The sequence below is a fragment of the Corvus moneduloides genome, chromosome 20, assembly GCF_009650955.1.
Source record: "Corvus moneduloides isolate bCorMon1 chromosome 20, bCorMon1.pri, whole genome shotgun sequence".
Lineage (NCBI taxonomy): Eukaryota > Metazoa > Chordata > Aves > Passeriformes > Corvidae > Corvus > Corvus moneduloides.
The window spans coordinates 2,789,091-2,808,215 of NC_045495.1; the positions used below are offsets into that span (position 1 = coordinate 2,789,091).

General features: G+C 41.6%; 1 protein-coding gene across 1 annotated transcript; it reads right to left on the minus strand.

Moving 5' to 3' along the window:
* Positions 1-889: 889 nt before the first annotated feature.
* GDPD1 (glycerophosphodiester phosphodiesterase domain containing 1) lies at positions 890-18,723 on the minus strand. The gene is made up of 10 exons (XM_032129501.1): positions 18,444-18,723; positions 14,169-14,211; positions 11,168-11,303; positions 10,514-10,559; positions 9,843-9,961; positions 9,139-9,228; positions 8,277-8,410; positions 7,709-7,768; positions 6,882-6,933; positions 890-6,373 (listed from the first exon to the last, which is right to left on the minus strand). The coding sequence occupies exons 1-10, from the start codon at positions 18,577-18,579 to the stop codon at positions 6,251-6,253; spliced, it is 939 nt and encodes a 312-aa protein (XP_031985392.1). The 5' UTR covers positions 18,580-18,723; the 3' UTR covers positions 890-6,250.
* Positions 18,724-19,125: the final 402 nt, after the last annotated feature.

Below are 19,125 nucleotides of genomic sequence, written 5' to 3' on the forward strand. Positions count from 1 at the left end.
TATTCCCAGCCCAGCCTTTGAGAGCTAATAACAATAATTCAGTGTGTAAAGTACACGTTTAATACTCCCAGAATGGTTTGGGGTGGAAGGGACTTGAAAGCCCATCACATTCCACCCCTCTGCCAGGGGCAGGGACACTTCCCACTATCCCAAGGTTGCTCCAACCTGGCCTTGGACACTTCCAATATTAAAAATATTTAATTAGTATTTTCTATCTGTCCATTTCTCACACCCAAGGATTAATGTTCTACATCTTCGGGGATGAAATATATTTGCTTTATGAGATTATTCCTGTTCTAACACTCTCTGCTTAAGCAAATTCTTAGCAGTATTTTACTGCAGAATTCCTTAATTGGTAATTCCTGGTAACGGCAAGGGCAATGTTCTGGTTCAAATGTTAAATATATGGACGAATAAGGCAATATTTCTATTAACTGGGACACTTCATGTGGGTAAAACAACATTCTACCTTGTGCTATAAACTATTTCCCTTCCACACAAGCCAACCCCAACCCCTCTGGATCACAATACTGAGCCAGCTGGCAGCTGGTTAAGGAATTCCACAAGGAGATTTTAAATACTAAATGACATTTTTTTTTTCCAACCCCCTGTACACTCGTGGTACAATTGAAACACGCTGGTAACAAAGACTCAAGCACCAGGGTAGTTAGCAGCTATTAAATACACCCAATAAAGAGGAAAATTGCTGTCTTATCTTCAGACAGCTGCAAGAGGAGCCTGCTTTGAAGGCTTACTTTAAGCTTCTTCTTGTCTTAGATAACCTCCTTCCTTCCCCTGCCAGCAGCAAAGAGCAAACACCACATTTTCAGCCCCTCTCCCTCGGTGCTAAAAGTTCTGTATTTAACAGATGTAGACAAGGTTATCAGCAGGAAGTGGTGACAGAATTTACTTGAACTTTAAATCACCCAGAAACCACAAGAAACCATCAGCAAAACAAATTTACATCATCAAGAGGCTGCTGCACAGCAGTGAAATTATTTTTTTTTCCCTCCACCTGTGCAGCAGAATTTTCAGTTTCATAATAAAAATACATTATTATTTATAAGGTGCACATCAATATTCTTTATATATATATATACACATACACACACAAAGGTTTCTGTTGGAATAAGGTTGGTTTAGGATGGGGATCAATTGGAATTATATTGCTTTAATGTCAGCATTGCCATGGAAATCTGGGGGCTCACACAGCTTTGAAGTTGTAGTAAAATACCACCATAAAAAAGCCAAAATTTCTTCTTTATGTTCTAACCCCTATGATTTACAAAAATTTGAAGGTTTTTAGGGGTAACAGTGTTTTACCAGCAGAATTTCACTCACTTTTGCAAAATAAAATGCTGGTTGGATTAAATGCTCCTTACTAAAGCTTCAAGCCCCGTTTTCACATTTGATTCTGAGTTACAGAGTCTGGTTGCAAACTTTGCAAGCACAGCTTGAGCAGCACCATGAAAACTTTTACTGGGCTGAGCTTTGAGGACATCTATTGATTTTTTTTCTTAAAAACCCCTGAATTTCGGCTCTACAATATTTGACAACTTGGCTTTCAACTGAACGGGATTTTTAATTTCACTATTTGCAAACAGTCATTTTTTGGAGCCTGAGCAGTACAGCTACTGTTTTTCCCTGCTCAGTCTGACATCAGTTTAAACCTTAATTATCATTTTAACAAGAAAAGCCTAGCTGATAAAGCATCACAGCCTGGGGGAAACTTTTGCCATGGCAATACTGAGAGGGGAAGAAATACCAGATCACCCACTGAGCTACTGCCTCAACATCTTGGGAATTAAATGCGTTTAAATCTGATAAAAATCTCAGTTTCTTGGCATTCCCAAATTTTATCTGCAGCAGGTGTTAATGGCCTTGTAATCAAGATATATCAGATGATGCTGCCCTTTTTCTTTATTTGTAAAATGGGAATACTTTACATTTTTTAGAGACATGAGGAAGCATCCTTCAGGTGTTTCCATCATTAACAGAATTAGGGTTTTTTTTTCCCCCAATTTGCAGCATCACTATTTTTGGTCCAACAAGAAACCAGCCAGCATCTCCCAGTGCTTTATCCTGCCCCAAAAATCACCAAGCCATGACTGTGCAGCTGTAAAACTCAACACCTACAGCTCATCCCTCGTTTTCCTTTCCATAGCAATATTCCAGATTTTACAATTAGGAACTCCCCCTTCCATAAATCCAGCTTTAATAAACCGATGGCAAAACTGAGAATCTGGGACCGAAGGAGCATTTCTTTTTAATCCAGCTCTGCACTGCGGGTTCCTCATCCCGCCTGGCTCTGGGAATCGCTGTGTGGAAGACGGATCCCTCTGGAAATCCATCGGGAATGTGCGGGCTGTGGCGGCCTCCCGCGGCAGGAGCGAGCAGGGGCCGGAGATTCTGATTTATTCAGCTTTCCTACCAAAATTCATCCCTTCTCCAAGGGTACACTGGGAATTCCAGGGGCAAACCGGAGTAAAAAAATATATATTCTGAAAATTCCTTAAAATAATCAGCACCTCGAGCCTTCTTGCTTTGGATAAAGTGCTGGGAATTGTTCTGAAGTTTTTCTGAATATTCTGTTTGAGCTGCAGATTTATGACAGGTTACACCACCTGAAGTGAAGAGTTCAAAGACTCTTTAATGTCCCCCAATTCCCTATTCTGGTTTACCAGACATTTAGGATGTATTTTAAGAAATCAAACAGCATCCAGAGCCATCTGGAGAATCCTCTCATCACGCTGGAAAAATCCTTTCAAAGTTACTAAACACTAACATACAAACCCCTACTTCACCTCTCTTACCTCAATATGAACCCTCAAGGTTCTAAAATTATACTTGACCTTAAAACCTAGTATTTAATGTAATTTAATGGCAGTCCAGTAGGAAAGCTGGAAGTTTACCTCTAGGACTAGAGGAAATGTTATCCTGCTGATCATCAGAAAGGACAGAAACTTGCTGCAAGTGGAATTCCTGTGGAATACAAACTCAAACCAACTACACTGTAAACACAAAATCAGTCTCAGAAATTAGGTTTTTAGGGAAAGAAGTCACAGCTAACAAGCATTCAGTTTTAGATCTTTTATGAGCAAAGATGTTTTAATGTGCCACATTTCAAAAGCATCACATCTTTCTTCACATGAAAAGAAAAATCACTTCATAGCTTTGGAGCTAGAGAGGTCCACGAGACTTTCTGCAAATTAAAAGTGCATGAAATACATGCATCATCCATCATACATAAAATAGTCTGCAACAGGGTTGAGAACGCAGTGTTAAAACAATAATTAGAGTTAAAAGTACCTGAAAAGAATCTCTCCTCAGAGAGAGAGATTAACTGAACATCCTCCTGGACAGTTGTGCAAGTTCTCAACAAAAGCTTTTCTGTACAAGTGGTTTAAAAAAAAAAAAAAAAAAAAAAAAAAACCACACAGTTGAGTTCTGGAATATTCAAAACAAGGATTTGATACAACAAATGTTTTACAGTAACCCCAATTCCATGTTATTTTGTTACAAACAGTTATCATGGCCTAAGCCCTGTGCATTGGTGCTGGGATTTGTCCATGGCACGTTATCTGTCTCAAGAGATCAAACTTGAGCTCCTCTACTCACCCAAACAGGTGAATGAGTAAATCCAGCAGCCTTTCCAGCACTGGACCCTTTCCCTTCCCAATCAAATTTCAGATATTGAGCAACAGATTTATCCAAGAGAGGTCAGTGTATAAACAGCACAGTCAGAAGCTACATCAGATGTAAGAACACTGGTGGTCTGACAAAAACGTGGTTGAAAAGTCTTAGAAGCCAAAAATTTCCATCTCTACTACTAGAGAGAGAATAAAAATATTAAAATTAAATATAAACCACTGTCACTTCAGTACCTGTGTTTTGTCATTCAATATAGAATAATGGAAAACTATTTATTGAGTGGTGAGGGAAACTTGAGACAAACTCAGAGATCAAAACTGGTATTTTAAAACTTAGCTCTTCCTAACAAAACAGAAAAGTTTTGTATAGCTAACCTAAACAAAAATGTTTTAATGTATAAGAGCTATTTGATGGTATTCTCTAAAACCAGAATTGTATTTGCATCTTAATATCGGTGTGTGTGTCAAAAATTCAATAGCAATAAAATTGAGTTTATAAAAACCACACAGCATAATAACTATCTGGAGCTACAAACAGGTAATAACCCAGGATTAGGACAGAAAGGTGGAATTTTTAAATTTACTTACTGAGCTGTGTGTGAAACATCTTCTGTAACTATTCTGTGACTTCTAAAAAGCAGGCAGAGCTGTGACTTGACTGATTATTAGCACTTATGTGACCAGACAGAACTGGTCTGAAAGGGAAACAGAAAGCTTAGTACCTAATAAATAATTTCATCCTTTTCCCCCCATGAACAGTTAGGAAGTTACATTTTCCTCTCTTCCATTCAATAAGCAACAAGGCTGATTAAATTAGGAGGAAATTGAATCTGCAGTCATCTTCACCAGGCAGATATTCAAAAGGACAACATTAACTCATTTGCCCCCATCACCACATGTTCCCTGGAATCCTAAATGCAGTAGTTTTTTTCCATTTCAGACAGACATATTCCTCAGAAAGGAACTGGGGTGCAGAAACAAACACTCTCCATGCAGATGGATCTGGCAATTTCACAGCCTCCTGACAGGCAGTGGAACAGCAAAGATGCTCCACAATTATAAATATGGCACAGCAGCCAGGGGGGTGAAACAAGAACCCTCCCAAATCTGAGCTACAAAGGGGAAAAAAATTACTTAAAAATCAGTTTTTAGCACAGTGGGTGCACCTTGCAGTAAATACACATTGGTTATTGTGTTTATTATTAAGATCTATCATTTTCACATGAAGCTCCTTCAAGAAACTGAACAAAACCCTTGTTTAGAGAGAGCATCTGATGATTCAGTGACTGAGCTCTATACATTGGGTGTAATTAAGCCACAGTAATCAAACTCCTCCTGAACTCCCAACCATGACATGAGCACACCAAGGCACACGGGCACTGCAGGCTCCAACCTGTCTGACACATGGATAACTCCTGATCACAAGGACAGAACAGCATGGGAAGCTTCTAGAAATACCTTCCTGCCTAACCCCATTCCAGCACACCTGGGGTTTCCAGGCTTTTGCCAGTTATTTCCATGTCCATGCACATAAACTTAATGGATATTGGATGTATTTTTGTGGAGAGAAAAGACTGAAGTCTACACACATTCTAGATTGACACTCCCTCCCTTTATAAATATACATATAGATCTACTTTGGGTGAATTCATTTAATAGGAACATTTTCATTTGTCCCTAAAACTCCTGACCAAATTTAAGTCTTCTTTGGTCCCTCACCCTAGAAACAACTTCTCGTTCATCAAGAACCACAAATGTGCAAAAGACTTTCAGGACACTGTGAAAAGGCTATTTCAAAGTGAGTGCAACCTGTAATAAGTGCAATTTTCCATCCTGGAAATCCAGCTACTGCCATGCCTGACAGGCAGGCCAGAACCAGGGGCAAGCCTGGACCCTGCAGTGGAACTCAGTGTCAAACCCAGGTCCTGATGTAAATCCTGGACCAACAAGCCACAGTGTTGCCATCACCTCAGGAAGGGTCTAAATCCAATTCCAACTCAAAGTCAACATTCTTGTCAGTGAGAATAATGGAGTCAATTTATACTGAGTTAATTTTGGCTAAAAAGTGACCACCTTCACTGAGTACACTTCACTACCTGGCCAGCCACAGGGTCTGCTTTGCTATTTCTCCTGTGCCTCTTTTTCTATTTTTTTTTTCCCTCTAGAAGTTATCTGAAATCTAAAAGCAACACAAGAAATGCAAACACACAGGCTACACTTTCAGAAATTCTTCAGTTTCTGCTCACTAGAATATAACTGGAATAACTGACATGTCTTGACAGCTGCTTAGGAACACTTGTGACAGGTAAGATAATGCTTATTATCTACAGGTACCTTATCAGGCAACTTTCTCCCTAATCATCACCATTTGTGAAGCGTCCTGTTGCTAAATGAGCTATTTACAAATGTAAACTATGTAATCAAAGTTTTAAAATAAATAGACAACCTTTACATTAGGTAGTGACTTGATAAGGTAACAGATCATCAATTATATCTTTCCAACAAAAATGATCTCTGCATGCTGCCCTCAATTATTTTTTTAATGAGGAAAATCCTTGGCTCACAATCTGTTCTGGAAGGACTTTCTCAGTTTTCCTCCTTTATGCTGGGTAATTATGTAAGAACTCCTTCAGTTTTGTTGGATAGTCTGTCATCACTCCAGTAGCTCCAAGATCAAATGCTCTCTTGTATTCTTGCTCTTCATTCAGTACCCAAATGTACACCTATGAAATGGGATAGAAGAACCAAGTTATTACAGGAAACAGTTGTTTTAAAAGGTGACTTTTGACCTAAATTGTTTTATCTGAGGGAGATGCTGCTGCATACAAACATAGCCAACTTTTCCTCCTCACCTTCCAAAAGGGACATTTTTTAGTGGTGACTCCAACTCCACTACCTGAGACTTCAGGTCCTTCTAAAAGTCAAAATGTTATTTTGTGAAAGCCCCACAACAGATAACCAGTTTTGCATATTTTATAGGCTTAAGTTTGAAGTGGGGGAAAAAAAATCCCTAAACTTAAAGGATTTCAATGAAAAAAATCTTTTTCCAAATGCATAAATCTTCCTTTGCAATCAGAGCACTGCAAATATAACAGCAGCAGCTTTTGCTTAGGAACTAAACAGCAACTTACAGTCCCAGAAACACAAAGAACATGCTGGGGGGAACAGGAACCCCTTTTAAGGCTGTGTCTGTCTGGTTTGAATTCTCACTTTAGCTTTGCCCTACTGTACCTGGATGCCCCGAGCCGTGAGGTGGTCAAACAGTGCCTTCCTCATCAGCAGCCTGGGGAAGGAGAGGGAGATTAATTAATAACTTCAAGTATATATGGAGTTTTCAGTGTCTGTTGATGTCCTGCAATGAAGTTCCCATAAAGTGTGTAGAGTCAATGTTTTCCACAAGAGAAAGCTAATTCTAGGAAACTCCTAGTTTAAGCAATTCAAGTATTAACTCTGCTGAAGATCAAATCCAGCAGCTAAATCCTTCATCCTAAAGGTACCTTATACCATGTCTGATGAACCAAGCACTCTGCTTTCAGAGAGATTTTATCCTTCAAAAGACATGAAAATATCCTGGCCACTGGAGAAATTAAACTAACAGATGTCAGAGACAGGAGCAAGAGCCAGGAGACACTGCAGTCACTGAAAACCTATGACTAAACTCCCTCTGAAGCACAGATGTTCTTAAAATGCAAAGTGTTCCTTGTAAGGCAAACAGTGTCTCTCCTCTGATAACATTGTGGAACACTCACATCCATGAAATCTGCATTCTGCATCTAACCGCATGTTAATTAGCTGAGCACACTTAAGGACAGAAGCTTCACACACAATTGGAATAATGCCCACTGTTACTGCACCTTAGGATGCTTCAGTGTATGGAAAATAAAAAGCATAAAGCACACCTATGTAAGATTTGAATATGATTTATCCTGCACTGACAAAAAAAAACCCCTGAAAAAATATAATGCATAGATGTAGAAATAGCTAATCTTAGTTGCTTGAGTCAACTGTTAATCTAAAGGCAAAATATAAATAAAAATATAATCAGATGAGAATCTTACGTGTCAGCCAGCCAGATAATAAATTTCTGGCTTCTTGACATCTTCTCTGGTTCTTTCAGCCTGTTGAGGAAAAGGAAACCAAAAATTACCAGAGCACAGATTAAAATCTTAGTTGAGATGTTCCTGCAAAAGGAACATGAGGAATTAATCTTGCTCAAATTAGAGCAGTAATTTCACTGCTCAAGACAGTGACTTCGAACTGGGTTATACAAGAGAAGTGAGCTACATTTAAGAGAAGCAGCAGAGATGAGAATTCTGCAGCACTTTGAGTGAAGATGAGAAAGATTGTGAAATCTCATATCCATCCTACTGCTGACTTGTCTTCTGGCCCTATCAGACTAATTTGTTCTAAGAAAAGAGGAGAAAAGAGCAAGCATTAGTTGTAAGTACAGAACTGCTGTGTATTACCATGCACAGAATTCCCTCAGGAATATCCAAAAGTGCCTAAACCAACAGAAAAGTAACCTCAGCCCAAGGACACCAACAAAACCAGTGCTCAGGGAGGCATCATGGTTCACCTGCTTTACACTGATGCCAGTGCAGCACCCACTGATGGGCTGTAACTCACTTGAGGATGATGGAAGGCATGGGAATCTCAAAGAATTCCTCCTTGAAGGGAATGAATGGCAGCAGACCAGTGTAGAACAGGCCAAGAAGCAGGAGGACACGCTGGGCACAGAAGATGATGGGAATGTCAGAGTTCTGCAGGAAGCAGGGAAGAGATTCTCAGTTATCTTGGTAGTTTTTGAGTCTGTTGCAATTAGATTTACTCATCAATGCATGTCTCAAGTTCAGCCTAAGATTAAACTGCTTTATATGAATAAATCTAACTGCTCTTCAGGTAGGAACTGGGGTGTTGTCCTGCACAGATAAATTGAAATAATCAACTAGACTGAACTATCAACAAGATGAATTTCACTCAGGTGCATAACTCCCTTGGACTTATAAGCACAGTTTTAATTTGATTCTAAATTGTAAAATTCATCAGCACAAAAAGGAGATTGAGAATTATAGCTGTGAAACAACAGCTTTATGCTGATGCAACTGTGTCCACTAGTGGCCATATCCATTATTTTCATGCAAAGAAACAGACAATAAGCAATCCTTGGAAAAAATTGCTTTTTATCAGATGAACGATGTGCAAAAGAGGCTCTAAGAACCCCTGGCATAAAATTGCCATGTCCTATATTTCATAAAACAAGAATAAAGCATGAGTAAGCATAATTCCTCAAGTATTTTATGGCAGGGTAGAGGAGTGTTAACTGTGCTTGTCTTATTTCAGCAGTATGGCAAGCAGAATACAATCTGAGCACAGAATTTCTCACCACAAGTAGGAGCCTGGCCTAGCTGGTTAAATCTTGATTTGCAGGGTGCTTTTCTGTAGGTTTTGTCAGCACACAGTAACAAAGCTTAGCTGGACTCAGCCTTACCTCCTTGAAGCACTTAGATACAATCTCATAATTGACATTCCCCCACACGGTCAGATGCTCTCTCTTGTACTGACTCACCAGCTCTGAGACCTGCAGCACAGAAAGCACAACTCTCACATGGAGTCACTGGAAATTAAGTGCAGCATTACTGAACTGGAACTCTACTTGCTTTGGAGATCATTATAGAAGAGAGTTCTCTACTCTCTCCCATCATAAAGTGGTTGTGGTGCTTTGACGGGAAATAAACAGGTGTTCAGGACAATGATAGAAGACCATTACACCTACAAAAAGCCCTAAAGAATTCAAGAAACCTAAATGACAAAATAGCATTTGCTGGAAAGATTTCCTTCTCTGTGCTGAACACATCTACACAATAACATCATGTTTTTATGCTGCTTTGGGGAGCAACAGTCCCTAAGAACATCCTCCCCAGGAAGTACAAACCAAACATGTCTCCAGCTGTGCTGGAGCAGTTTCTCACCCAGATGAAGGGTCCTAAAGAGCTTTTACTGAATATCTTGCACAAGATCCCTTCTCTGTCTCCTTTATTACCTCACACACAGAGCAAGACCCAACACATGAAGGGTGAAGCAGTCCAAGAACAGATCTTGGTATCACAAACTGCCACAACTCCAAAAAAACTTTTGGAATATCAGCATCATTCCACTGCCTTCACTCTCAGTTCAGCAGAGATTCTCACGTACCTTTTTGATCAATACGTTGTTGTTCATTTTGATGTCAATGTTGACAGGAGTTTCTGGAAATGCCTCAAACACCTCTTGCAGGAGTGGGATACGATTGTCCTTCCCCTCACACTGACATTCTGGGGAAACAAGAAACTTGTCACTGCTGTGGCCATTTTTAACAAACCACAGATAAAACCAGAAATGTCAGAGCACTCATTAACTTAAAACTTTTTATAAAGTTCCTAGGATTATCACGTTTTTAATCAAAAAAATGACTTCATTCAGCTGTAATTAACTATGACAAGCTCATTTCCATAATGAAAATGCCCTGAGCATGTTGCACATTCATGTTTTAACTTCATGAAATTCACTCATTATTTAGCAACAGTAGGAGTGCAGGCAAAGTTAAAATCCTGAAATAGCAAAGACAGGCTCAGTTACCACACACCAAATGCAACAAGATAAATATGAAAAAGACCAAATAAGGACAAAATTTCCTTCTGAACTCCAAGTCATACCTACAGTAACTACTGTACTGGTTTCTACAGCCAGGATTGTATTTTTCTTTTGAAACTTCTCTCATCATGATATTGAGAGAAGCAAATGCACTTTTCTACTCCCTTTGCCAAAGCAGGAAACTGCCACACTACAAAATGGAAAAGTGAAACAGCAAGAGACAAACATCTCACCTTTCTGAAATGTGACATCCAACTTGCAGAGATAGGGTGGAAGTTCCTTAAAAACAAAGAGAAATGGAACATTAATTCACATGCAGGGATATAATCATGACCCTCCTCCAGAAAGGCAAAAAAAATCGTAATTCATAAGCCACTTACCTTTAAAGTCTTTTCACCCACGAAAGTGATTTAGTAGCACCACTTTCAGTATTAATTGAACTATTTGGCATTGTTAGATTTTTGCCACCTGTAGTTGAATAAGGCAAAACATTCCCAGATGCCTTTCTGAGAATTCTGAAAATTCCAGTGTCAAGGCAGGAGGGAATCATCTCCCAGTTTTCCCACTAAGAAGCTGGTCACACCAGGAAGAGCTTGTTGATTAATCTTCCTCTGTCATCAGTGTGGCAAAACATCCCAGCTCCAGAGCCATTCATCCAACCTGATACTGGAGGAGTTAATCACCCTTTGGAATGTGCCAGGTTTGATCCTCTGACTGCCCAGGGAGTTTAGTGAACTTTGGGGGTGGTTTGTTTGGTTTTTTTATTAAGATGAATCCTCCTCTTTGGTTTTGGGCACCAGGCACACACAGACATGCACAGAGCCCCCTGCCCACCCCACAAATGCATTTTTCAACACCCCCCAGAGCCCATTTTCTCCTCAACTCACCGAGTATTTGAGGTCAGATATGTTGACATCAACTCCTGTTGATCTCTTCAGGTTCTCATCATGGGACACAACCACTTGCTCATCTTTTGTCAGGTGACAATCCAGCTCCAACATGTCTGTCCCCAAATTAACTGCGCTGCAAGGAAAGTCTGCCTTGAACCACTCGAGTTCTTTGTGCAGCTCCAAACCCAACACATTCCATAAACTAATCCCACTGGAAGTACTTTGGATGCTTTATGGTGCAAGGAATCCTCACAATCCTGCTGCAGAGCAAGGAGCAAACAACTCTGCTGCAGTAGGAAGCCGACACAAGAATAAAAAACATCTCATGAAGCAGAGATGGGATTTTTGGCTCTGTCTCCCATAGGAATCAGGAAGCAAACCTATGGCTTGCAGCCTGTCACCCCAGGATTGAGAAACCTACTCTTGAAGGACTGGTTGAAGATTTGGAGTGGGGTGCTTATTTGCAGCAGCACATCTGCCCACTGGAAGAAGTGAGGTTTTGAAAAAAAGTAATCAAATTTACGGTAAGAAACAAAAAATGACACGGATGTGAAAGCTGCTTTTTTTTTTTTTTTTTTTACTTGATTTACATTAATCAGGAAGGGATGAACCAGGAAATTAGCAGTGGGGCTTTCAGGCTTTTGGCTTTCTTTTGGGCAGCAAAACAACCTGAAGAAATTATTATTTTCATGAAAATTTTTCATTTAAATTGAAAAAGAAATAAACCACTAAACATCCAGTCATATTTTTCAAAGCAAAATAGCTACTCCTGTTCCAACACCCTTCCCAAATCCATTCCATGGAGTTTAGCCCACAGGAGTAAAGAAAGCAGAAAGTGATAATGACATTGATGAAAAACAAGTACAAGAAACCTGACGCCAGAATACAAAAAAAAAGCTTTACTGCAACAAGCACTGAATTGCTCATTTAATTAGAAAAGAGGTGTCATTCCAGCAGACAGATAGAAGTCTGAACTGTTCCTTCAAAACCTTCTTTTTATCCATCTCTGAGCAAACCTACACCACCTGTGAGTTGTGTCTACCTGAGAATCAAAGCTCTTTAAATTCAGTAACAGCTTTTTCCTTATGGGCTTTATTGGCTGCTGAACACAAGCCATGAACATCCACAAATGCAGTAACAAACAAACAAAAAAAACCACCAGAACGTACTCCCCAAAGTGTTTAACACAATTTCTGGTCCAGCTGGGATAATGATCAAGAAGGGTTGTCAAATTAAAGCCAATTTGTGAACGGTTTTCCAGTGCTGCTAATTAAGAATTAGGAGAAGAACAAAATCCTGTTACATATGGAAGAATCACAGGCTGTACTGGGTGATTTTTTTTCTCCTGAGGGAAAGCATCTCCAAATCTGCCACAGGAGATTTGCCAAATTCGTAGATGTTCCCATGTAGTACCAGGTTTTATCATTTCAACAGCAAATTTTATTAGCAATATTTCTTGCTTAAGAAAGTCAGGGCTGACATTGCATGGAAAAGGGAGAACAACAACTTTCCTTGTTAACAAATTTGAGACTCTGCCAGGCCCTTACGAGCAGCTCACTGCTAAATAAGCTTCCTCAAGTGCTGAGCTTTCCCAGCTGGAAATCAGTTTGCTCTGTCAAATTCACACTGCTCCAGAGAAGGCTCCAGACTCAGAACATCGTTGTGGATTCAGATCCAACTGCTCCAGAACTCAAGATGTGAGGCAGGCTCACATTTGCAAATGAGGATGAGAATGCTCTTGCTTAAAAGCTGTTATTTTATAATCTAAAACCACCACAGAAGCATTTAAATATGGTAGAACAAGATTACAGCTCCCCCCCATCTATTATGCACTTTACCTAAATAAAGAAAACAAATCAAAATATTGTCATTGGTACAAAAAGCTTGTAATTTCTGTCCAGAATATTTGTAAATTAAGCAGTATAGAAACAAGGTCTCATCCCCCCATACACACATTCTCTTCTGGATTCAACAACAGCAACAGCCAATATTCCTGCTTGTGCAAACCTGCAGGAACAGCTCCTGCAGACACACCCTGCTTGGCTTCACACTGAATCTGATGGATTATAAACTGATCAGCTCACACCAGCTGTTTGAGCCAATCCTGATAAATTTTCACCAACTAGATCAGCAATCTTCTACCCCACTCCTTTTGCTACCTCACTCATGGAGATGGGAATGAGCAAATGTGAAGGACAAAGCCTTTTTAACCCTTCCCAGAAGGAGCCAGAAGAGTTTCCATTGCCTTGAAAAAAAGCAGGCCAGCAGAAAAAAAAAAAAAACCAAAAAGCCACACAAAACTACACTGAGCTTCCATGGAGATAGAAAATAGTGCAGTGCTTCTTTTATTTGGTTGGGAAAGCTGGCACCCCTCAGGCTGCAGGGAAACAGCAAACTGATGAGGCTCCAAAGCACAAAGCAAGTTAGAAAAATCCCAAACAAGACAAAGAGGAGCCCACATAATGGGGTCCCTTCTCAGCAGCAGCTGGAGTTTCAGATATGCTTCTTTTCCAAATGCCTTTGAGAACCTTGTTAAAATTCACTACTTAAATGCTGGAGGCTTAAAAAGGCTTTCTGGTCCCAATCCCATTCTAAACCCCTGGGTAAGAGGCTTTCACACATTGCGTGACTGCAGTGTGTGTGCAGGAAAAAAAACAAACAGCAGCATTTTTAGCTTTATAATGATAAATAAATTAATAGAAGTAATCACCATTAAGCACAGTATTGTTTCTGTTTTATTGGCTAACACAGATCGGACCTCAGGGGTTTGTTTCCATTTGTTCTTGTGCACAGACCATAATTTGTGGTATCTAAACTCCTTCTGGTGAAACTGGAGTGGATGTTTGGCAATCCATGAGTCACCCAGAGGAGAGCTGACTTTCAGAAACAGGACACTGTAACCCCAAAGAACTGATGAAATCCCACCTCCCTTGATTGCTGCACTCGATAAAGACACTGAGAACACCTAATTTAGGCATTCTCATCCTTTTGTACTCACTGGTGAAAGGCTGCCATTGTATTCTCCAGGTTCTCCCCAGCACCTGCAGAAATAACAAAAATAAAACTTACACAAAATCCTTTTCCTCCTCTCAATCCCACTGAAAATGAATTTTAAAAATAACAGATTTTAAAATGTACTTATTTTGAGAAATGAGTATGAAGCTCAAGGCAGAAGTCCCTGTTGCCACCAACCTACTGGAGAGACACAACGTTCTCCAGGTAGAATGATTTTAGGAAAGAACTTATCTTGGATTTGTGTAACACTTTGAATAGTCAAAACAAAGTGTTTATTTTACCAGAGGTATAGCTAAGAAAATAAGCCCCACATGCACAGTATATGCAAAAATCTATTTAAGAGTTGGTGGGACGAGTAATGAGAAAAAAACACAAACAAAAAACTATGAATAAAAGCACCCAAGACACTCTAAAACTGACACTCCCTAAACGTATACCCCAGCTGATGCTCAAAGAGGTGACAACCTCTTTTTTCAGTACAAGGATATTCCCCAGCAGCACAGATCTGTCAATAAAGGTTTGTGCTGCTGGAAAAAGGAGGTCTCACACATGAGGAATGAAACACACATCAATTTTAGTTCAGAAATGAAAGGACAAGCAAATTTAATTTTCTCTCAGGCAAGAGTAAACTCTGCAACTCCTAAACCAGCATTCTCTGCAAAAAAAAAAAAAAAAATTCTTTAAAAATCAGTCTGATTAGGGACTGGAAAAGGTTGTGCCTTCTCCTTACCTCAGAAAATAGGCAATATTATAGACTGAAAAACAAAACAACCTCAGGATGATACGTGTGCTGATGAAGATATCTATGCAAATTTTAACTGCTCTTTGACAGTAATGAATGACAGACTTTGTAAACAGCAATTATAAGAGCTCCAATTAAGGCCTTGCCTATTAACAAGGCCTCACCAGGACATACTTACCTAAACCTGTTCAGTTAATTAAAACAATGCACAACTATCAATTAAAAATTGTTGTTCTCAGGTAGGTTTACAAAATGGAAGACTTAACTTAGAACCATGATGACAAAAATCTGCAGGGTTTAATGTAAAACAATATGGCGAGTCCAGAGCAGCATCTCTGATCAGACATTCACCAATATTTTATGGGATTTGATTGCAGAACTAGGAATTGGCTGAGTGGCAAAAGTGAACCAAGGGACAAAGGAGAGCACCAGAAGCTCATGGCATCCATCTGCTGATTGCCTAACAAATGGGACACCCCTGCACAGGACCTGGCTGATTAGTTACAAATTAACTGCAATAATAATTGAGGTTTTTAGATAACTGATCAGCTGTGGCAATACAGCCCATACATCCTGAACGGTGAGGGAAGGGCAAAAATACCTGAGTCAGGTCTTCAACTTGTGAACGAAGCAAGAGTATCCTAACATTCCTGGGCAGAAAGTTCCAAACATAAAACTTTTAAGTGGCTGATCTAACAAATCACATGTCAGGGAGGAGGTCAAGAGCCAGGGATGGTGAGTCAAATGCCTGACTTGTAGCACTTGGGGGAAATAAGGAACAAAGTTGAGAGGTCAGCTGAGACAAGAATTCTAAATCAGCAACCACACACAGAAAAGGGAACTACACAAGTTATTTGATCCAAGTAATTTTGTCCCCTGAAAAGTGAGAAGGCTGGGCTGACCAAAGGGCTCCTGACGGTTCTTCTAACGCTCCTCCAGCTTCATGTGCTGTTGCATTCCCTACGTGGAACCGACCTTTCCCAGCCAAAATAGGCACATCCAGACATTGTGAGGGCACGTTTGCACTCTGAAAGCACCACCACGGCCAAGAGAGAGCCAACACCAAGCACTGGCTCAAGCAGATGACCCTCAGAAGTTTTTGGGGCCAGCAGGTCAAGGGAGGTAATCATTGCCCTCTGCTCAGCACTGGTGAAACCACACCTGGAGCACCACATCCAGTTCTGGGCTCCAAAGCACAAGACTGATAGGGATCTACTGGAGTAAGCCCAAGGAAGGGCTGTGAAAATTAAGGGATGAGAGATTCTTGTGTACAATGAGAGGCTGAGGGTGCTGGAATTGTTTTGTTTGGAGAACAGAGGCTGGGGAGGATCCTACACCGGTAAATACCAGATGGGAGGGAGTAAAGAAGACTCAGGCAAACTCTTCTTGGTGGTGCCCAGGGAAAGGACAAGAGGAATGAGAACAAATTTAAATACAGACATTTCAGTTTATAAATATAAGAAAAAAAACCCCCCTTTTTTATTGCAAGAGTGATCAAACTTTGGAATAGGCTTCCTGGAGAGGTTGTGGAGACTTCATCCCTGGATGTATTCAAAACCTAACTGGACCAGGACCTGCTCTGGTCAGATGAGATGAACTTCAGTTCAGATGATTTTCCAATCTGAACTCTTCTCTATAAAAATCATCGTGCCACCCTTTCTCAGAGACCCTGCAATCCAGGGCTGCTGGCATTGACAGAGCACTCCAGCACAAAATATCAAGACTTAGTAATTATTCTCAGAAATGACCAATTTTAAAATTATGCAAAGTGCAGAAATAATTCAGGGATGATTCTACAAAATGAGGTGAGAAAATTCTTGAACGAAAAAGCAAGTGAAATCAAACCCCTCAGACTTAAAAAACTTCACTGTACAAGGTTTCATCTCAGAGAGGAAAAAGCCAAACAAAGTTAAGTGTTACCTTGATCTCCGAAGTTAATTGGAGTAATGCAATAGGAAACCTGACACTGAGTCTAAAGCTACAGCATGACTAAAGGAGAACTCAAGTCCCACAGGAATTTATGTTACAGGGTAAACACCACGGACAGTAAAGCATGAGTGATCTTCAGCCTCGGATGAGCAAGAAGCTGCTGCAACGTTCAGGGCTGTGCTCCTGCCTCAGGTGGATTTCACAGGACGCAGAACAATTCACAGACAGTGGACTTTGAATGCCTGAGGAATAATCCTCCCTTAAGTGAGGCTTTCCTGCTGTTCCGATGGAGCTTAGAGCAACTGGCCCAAGCACTCTCATTCGAGGCTTAGGGCAGTGTATCTTAACTAAGTTCCTTGCAAAGGAGTGAGAACAGAAGATTAAGGGGATCATACCAAGTTCCAACAAAGCCACCTGCAAGTTTTTAACCACTTACAAATAATAATAATAAAAAAAAAAAACCCAGGAAATCCTCAAAATTAAGAGCCTTTTCTCTCGTTGAAGGAATAATATACATACCAAGAAACAGATAGTACACACATTCCACACCAAAAGGCGCATTTTATGCTATACTTAAGGCTATAATTATAAAGAAACTTAAACTGTTGAATAAACTAAATGAAAGAAGTGCCAGGAATAAAATCATTAAGAGATCAGCTCTAGATTTTTTATTTTGATAATTCAAGGCAGCAGCAGTAGTTAAGGACCACTGGCTAAAACTGTGATCAACCCCTGCATAAACTGGCACTAAGTATGACATTGAGAACTGTTTAAATGCAGCATCAGACATCTCTCCCACAGAATATCAAAAGATACTTACTAGAAAGCTGCCTATTTTCAAAAATTAAGTGAGGCAGCAGGGAAAAGCACAGAACTGATCTCTACAGAAAAGGAAGACACAACTTGCTGCATTTTCTCCCTCCCAACGCTTTGGAAAAGGTAGAAGAAACTTAAAAACCTATTTTAGCTCTTTTAGACAGAATCAACATGCCTGACTCTCAAATGGGATCGGTTTTACCAGGGCACTGAGCCATTCACTGTCTGCCTGCAACACCAAGGGGAGCAAGAACAGAGTCACAGCAAATTCTGTTTCCCCTGAAACAGAAAGCAAAGCAAACAGGCGGTCACAGGCAAGAAGACTGATCTCTTGTACCTGATCTAAGCAACAGCCAGACACCCCTCTGGTTGGGGAGAGAAATACCAGGATACAGAATCGTTAGAGAAAAAAAATACAGACGCGTTTGAGAGGGAAAACATCACGCCCCACGCAAAAACCAAAGCTGATTTCGGCTGGCGCGGCTGGACTTCGGAGATTAATTCCGCGCTGAACCGAGGCACTGGTCAGCAGGTGGCACCTAAAATTAGGCTGTGGGAGGAAGGTTTAAAGGGAGCCCGCTGCAAACCACAGACACCGCGCAGCCCCTCACGACCCTCCCGTGCCCCGAGGGACAGAGCAGCGCCCCGGGGCCGTGAGGGAGCATCGCCCGGGGGCCGCGGAGCGCTGGGCGCTGGGAGCCAGGCGGGGACCATCCCTCAGGAGCGGCTGAGAGCAGGAAGGCTCCCGCATCCCCTCGCCCCCTCACTCACCGCCGCGGTGCGAGATGTGCCGGCAACGAAAGCGCTGCCGCTTGGGCCGGTGGAGCAGCCCCGGGCACTTGAGGAGGAGAGCGGAGGTGAGGACGTATCCACCCAGCGTGGAGAGCACGTAGAGCGTGGCCGACATCCTGCGCCTGTCACCGGCTGCCCCGGCCCGTCCTGCCGCGGTTCGCGTCCCTGTCCCAGCCCGCAGCCGGCTCGCGGCGAGGCGGAGCCGCTGCGGGACCCGGAGGCTCTGAGGCAGCGGAGCCTCTGCGCCCGCGCAGCCGCCCGGGGGAGCGCAGCGCGCAGGCGCGGCAGCCCCGCGCCCTTCCCAGCCGGCCGTGAGGGGCTGCCGGCAGCCGCGGCCGCTTCACAATCGCTGTGGGGGCAAGTCGCAATTGCGCTCTTTTGTAGCCCACCGCGCCCTCCTGGCCCCCTGCTCGCAGGTGGAGGGATGTGTTTTCCGCACCCCCGCCCAGCGCCCGCCTCACGGGCGGGGCTGGTAGTGTCAAAAAGCACTTCGCAAGTGCTGTGGGGTATATCTTAATTACACGCTTTCGTTTTCTACCTGGCTGTGCCGGCTCTCTCCTCAAAGGTGGAAGGATGCGTTTCCCACACCCAGCTCCTCAGATGTCGTATTCCCAATGAAGGGATGTGGTTTTCCCCCCCTCAGAGACGTCATATTCCAAAG

Bases quoted from the DNA above. Each gene is read 5' to 3' on its own strand.
- GDPD1 (XM_032129501.1), bottom strand. From the start codon at position 18,579: ATGTCGGCCACGCTCTACGTGCTCTCCACGCTGGGTGGATACGTCCTC. The intron at 9,962-10,513 runs GTGAGATGTTTG...TTGTTTCCCCAG, and splicing joins GGATGTCACATTTCAGAAAG to AATGTCAGTGTGAGGGGAAG. The intron at 8,411-9,138 runs GTAAGGCTGAGT...TGCTTCCTGCAG, and splicing joins TATCTAAGTGCTTCAAGGAG to AACTCTGACATTCCCATCAT.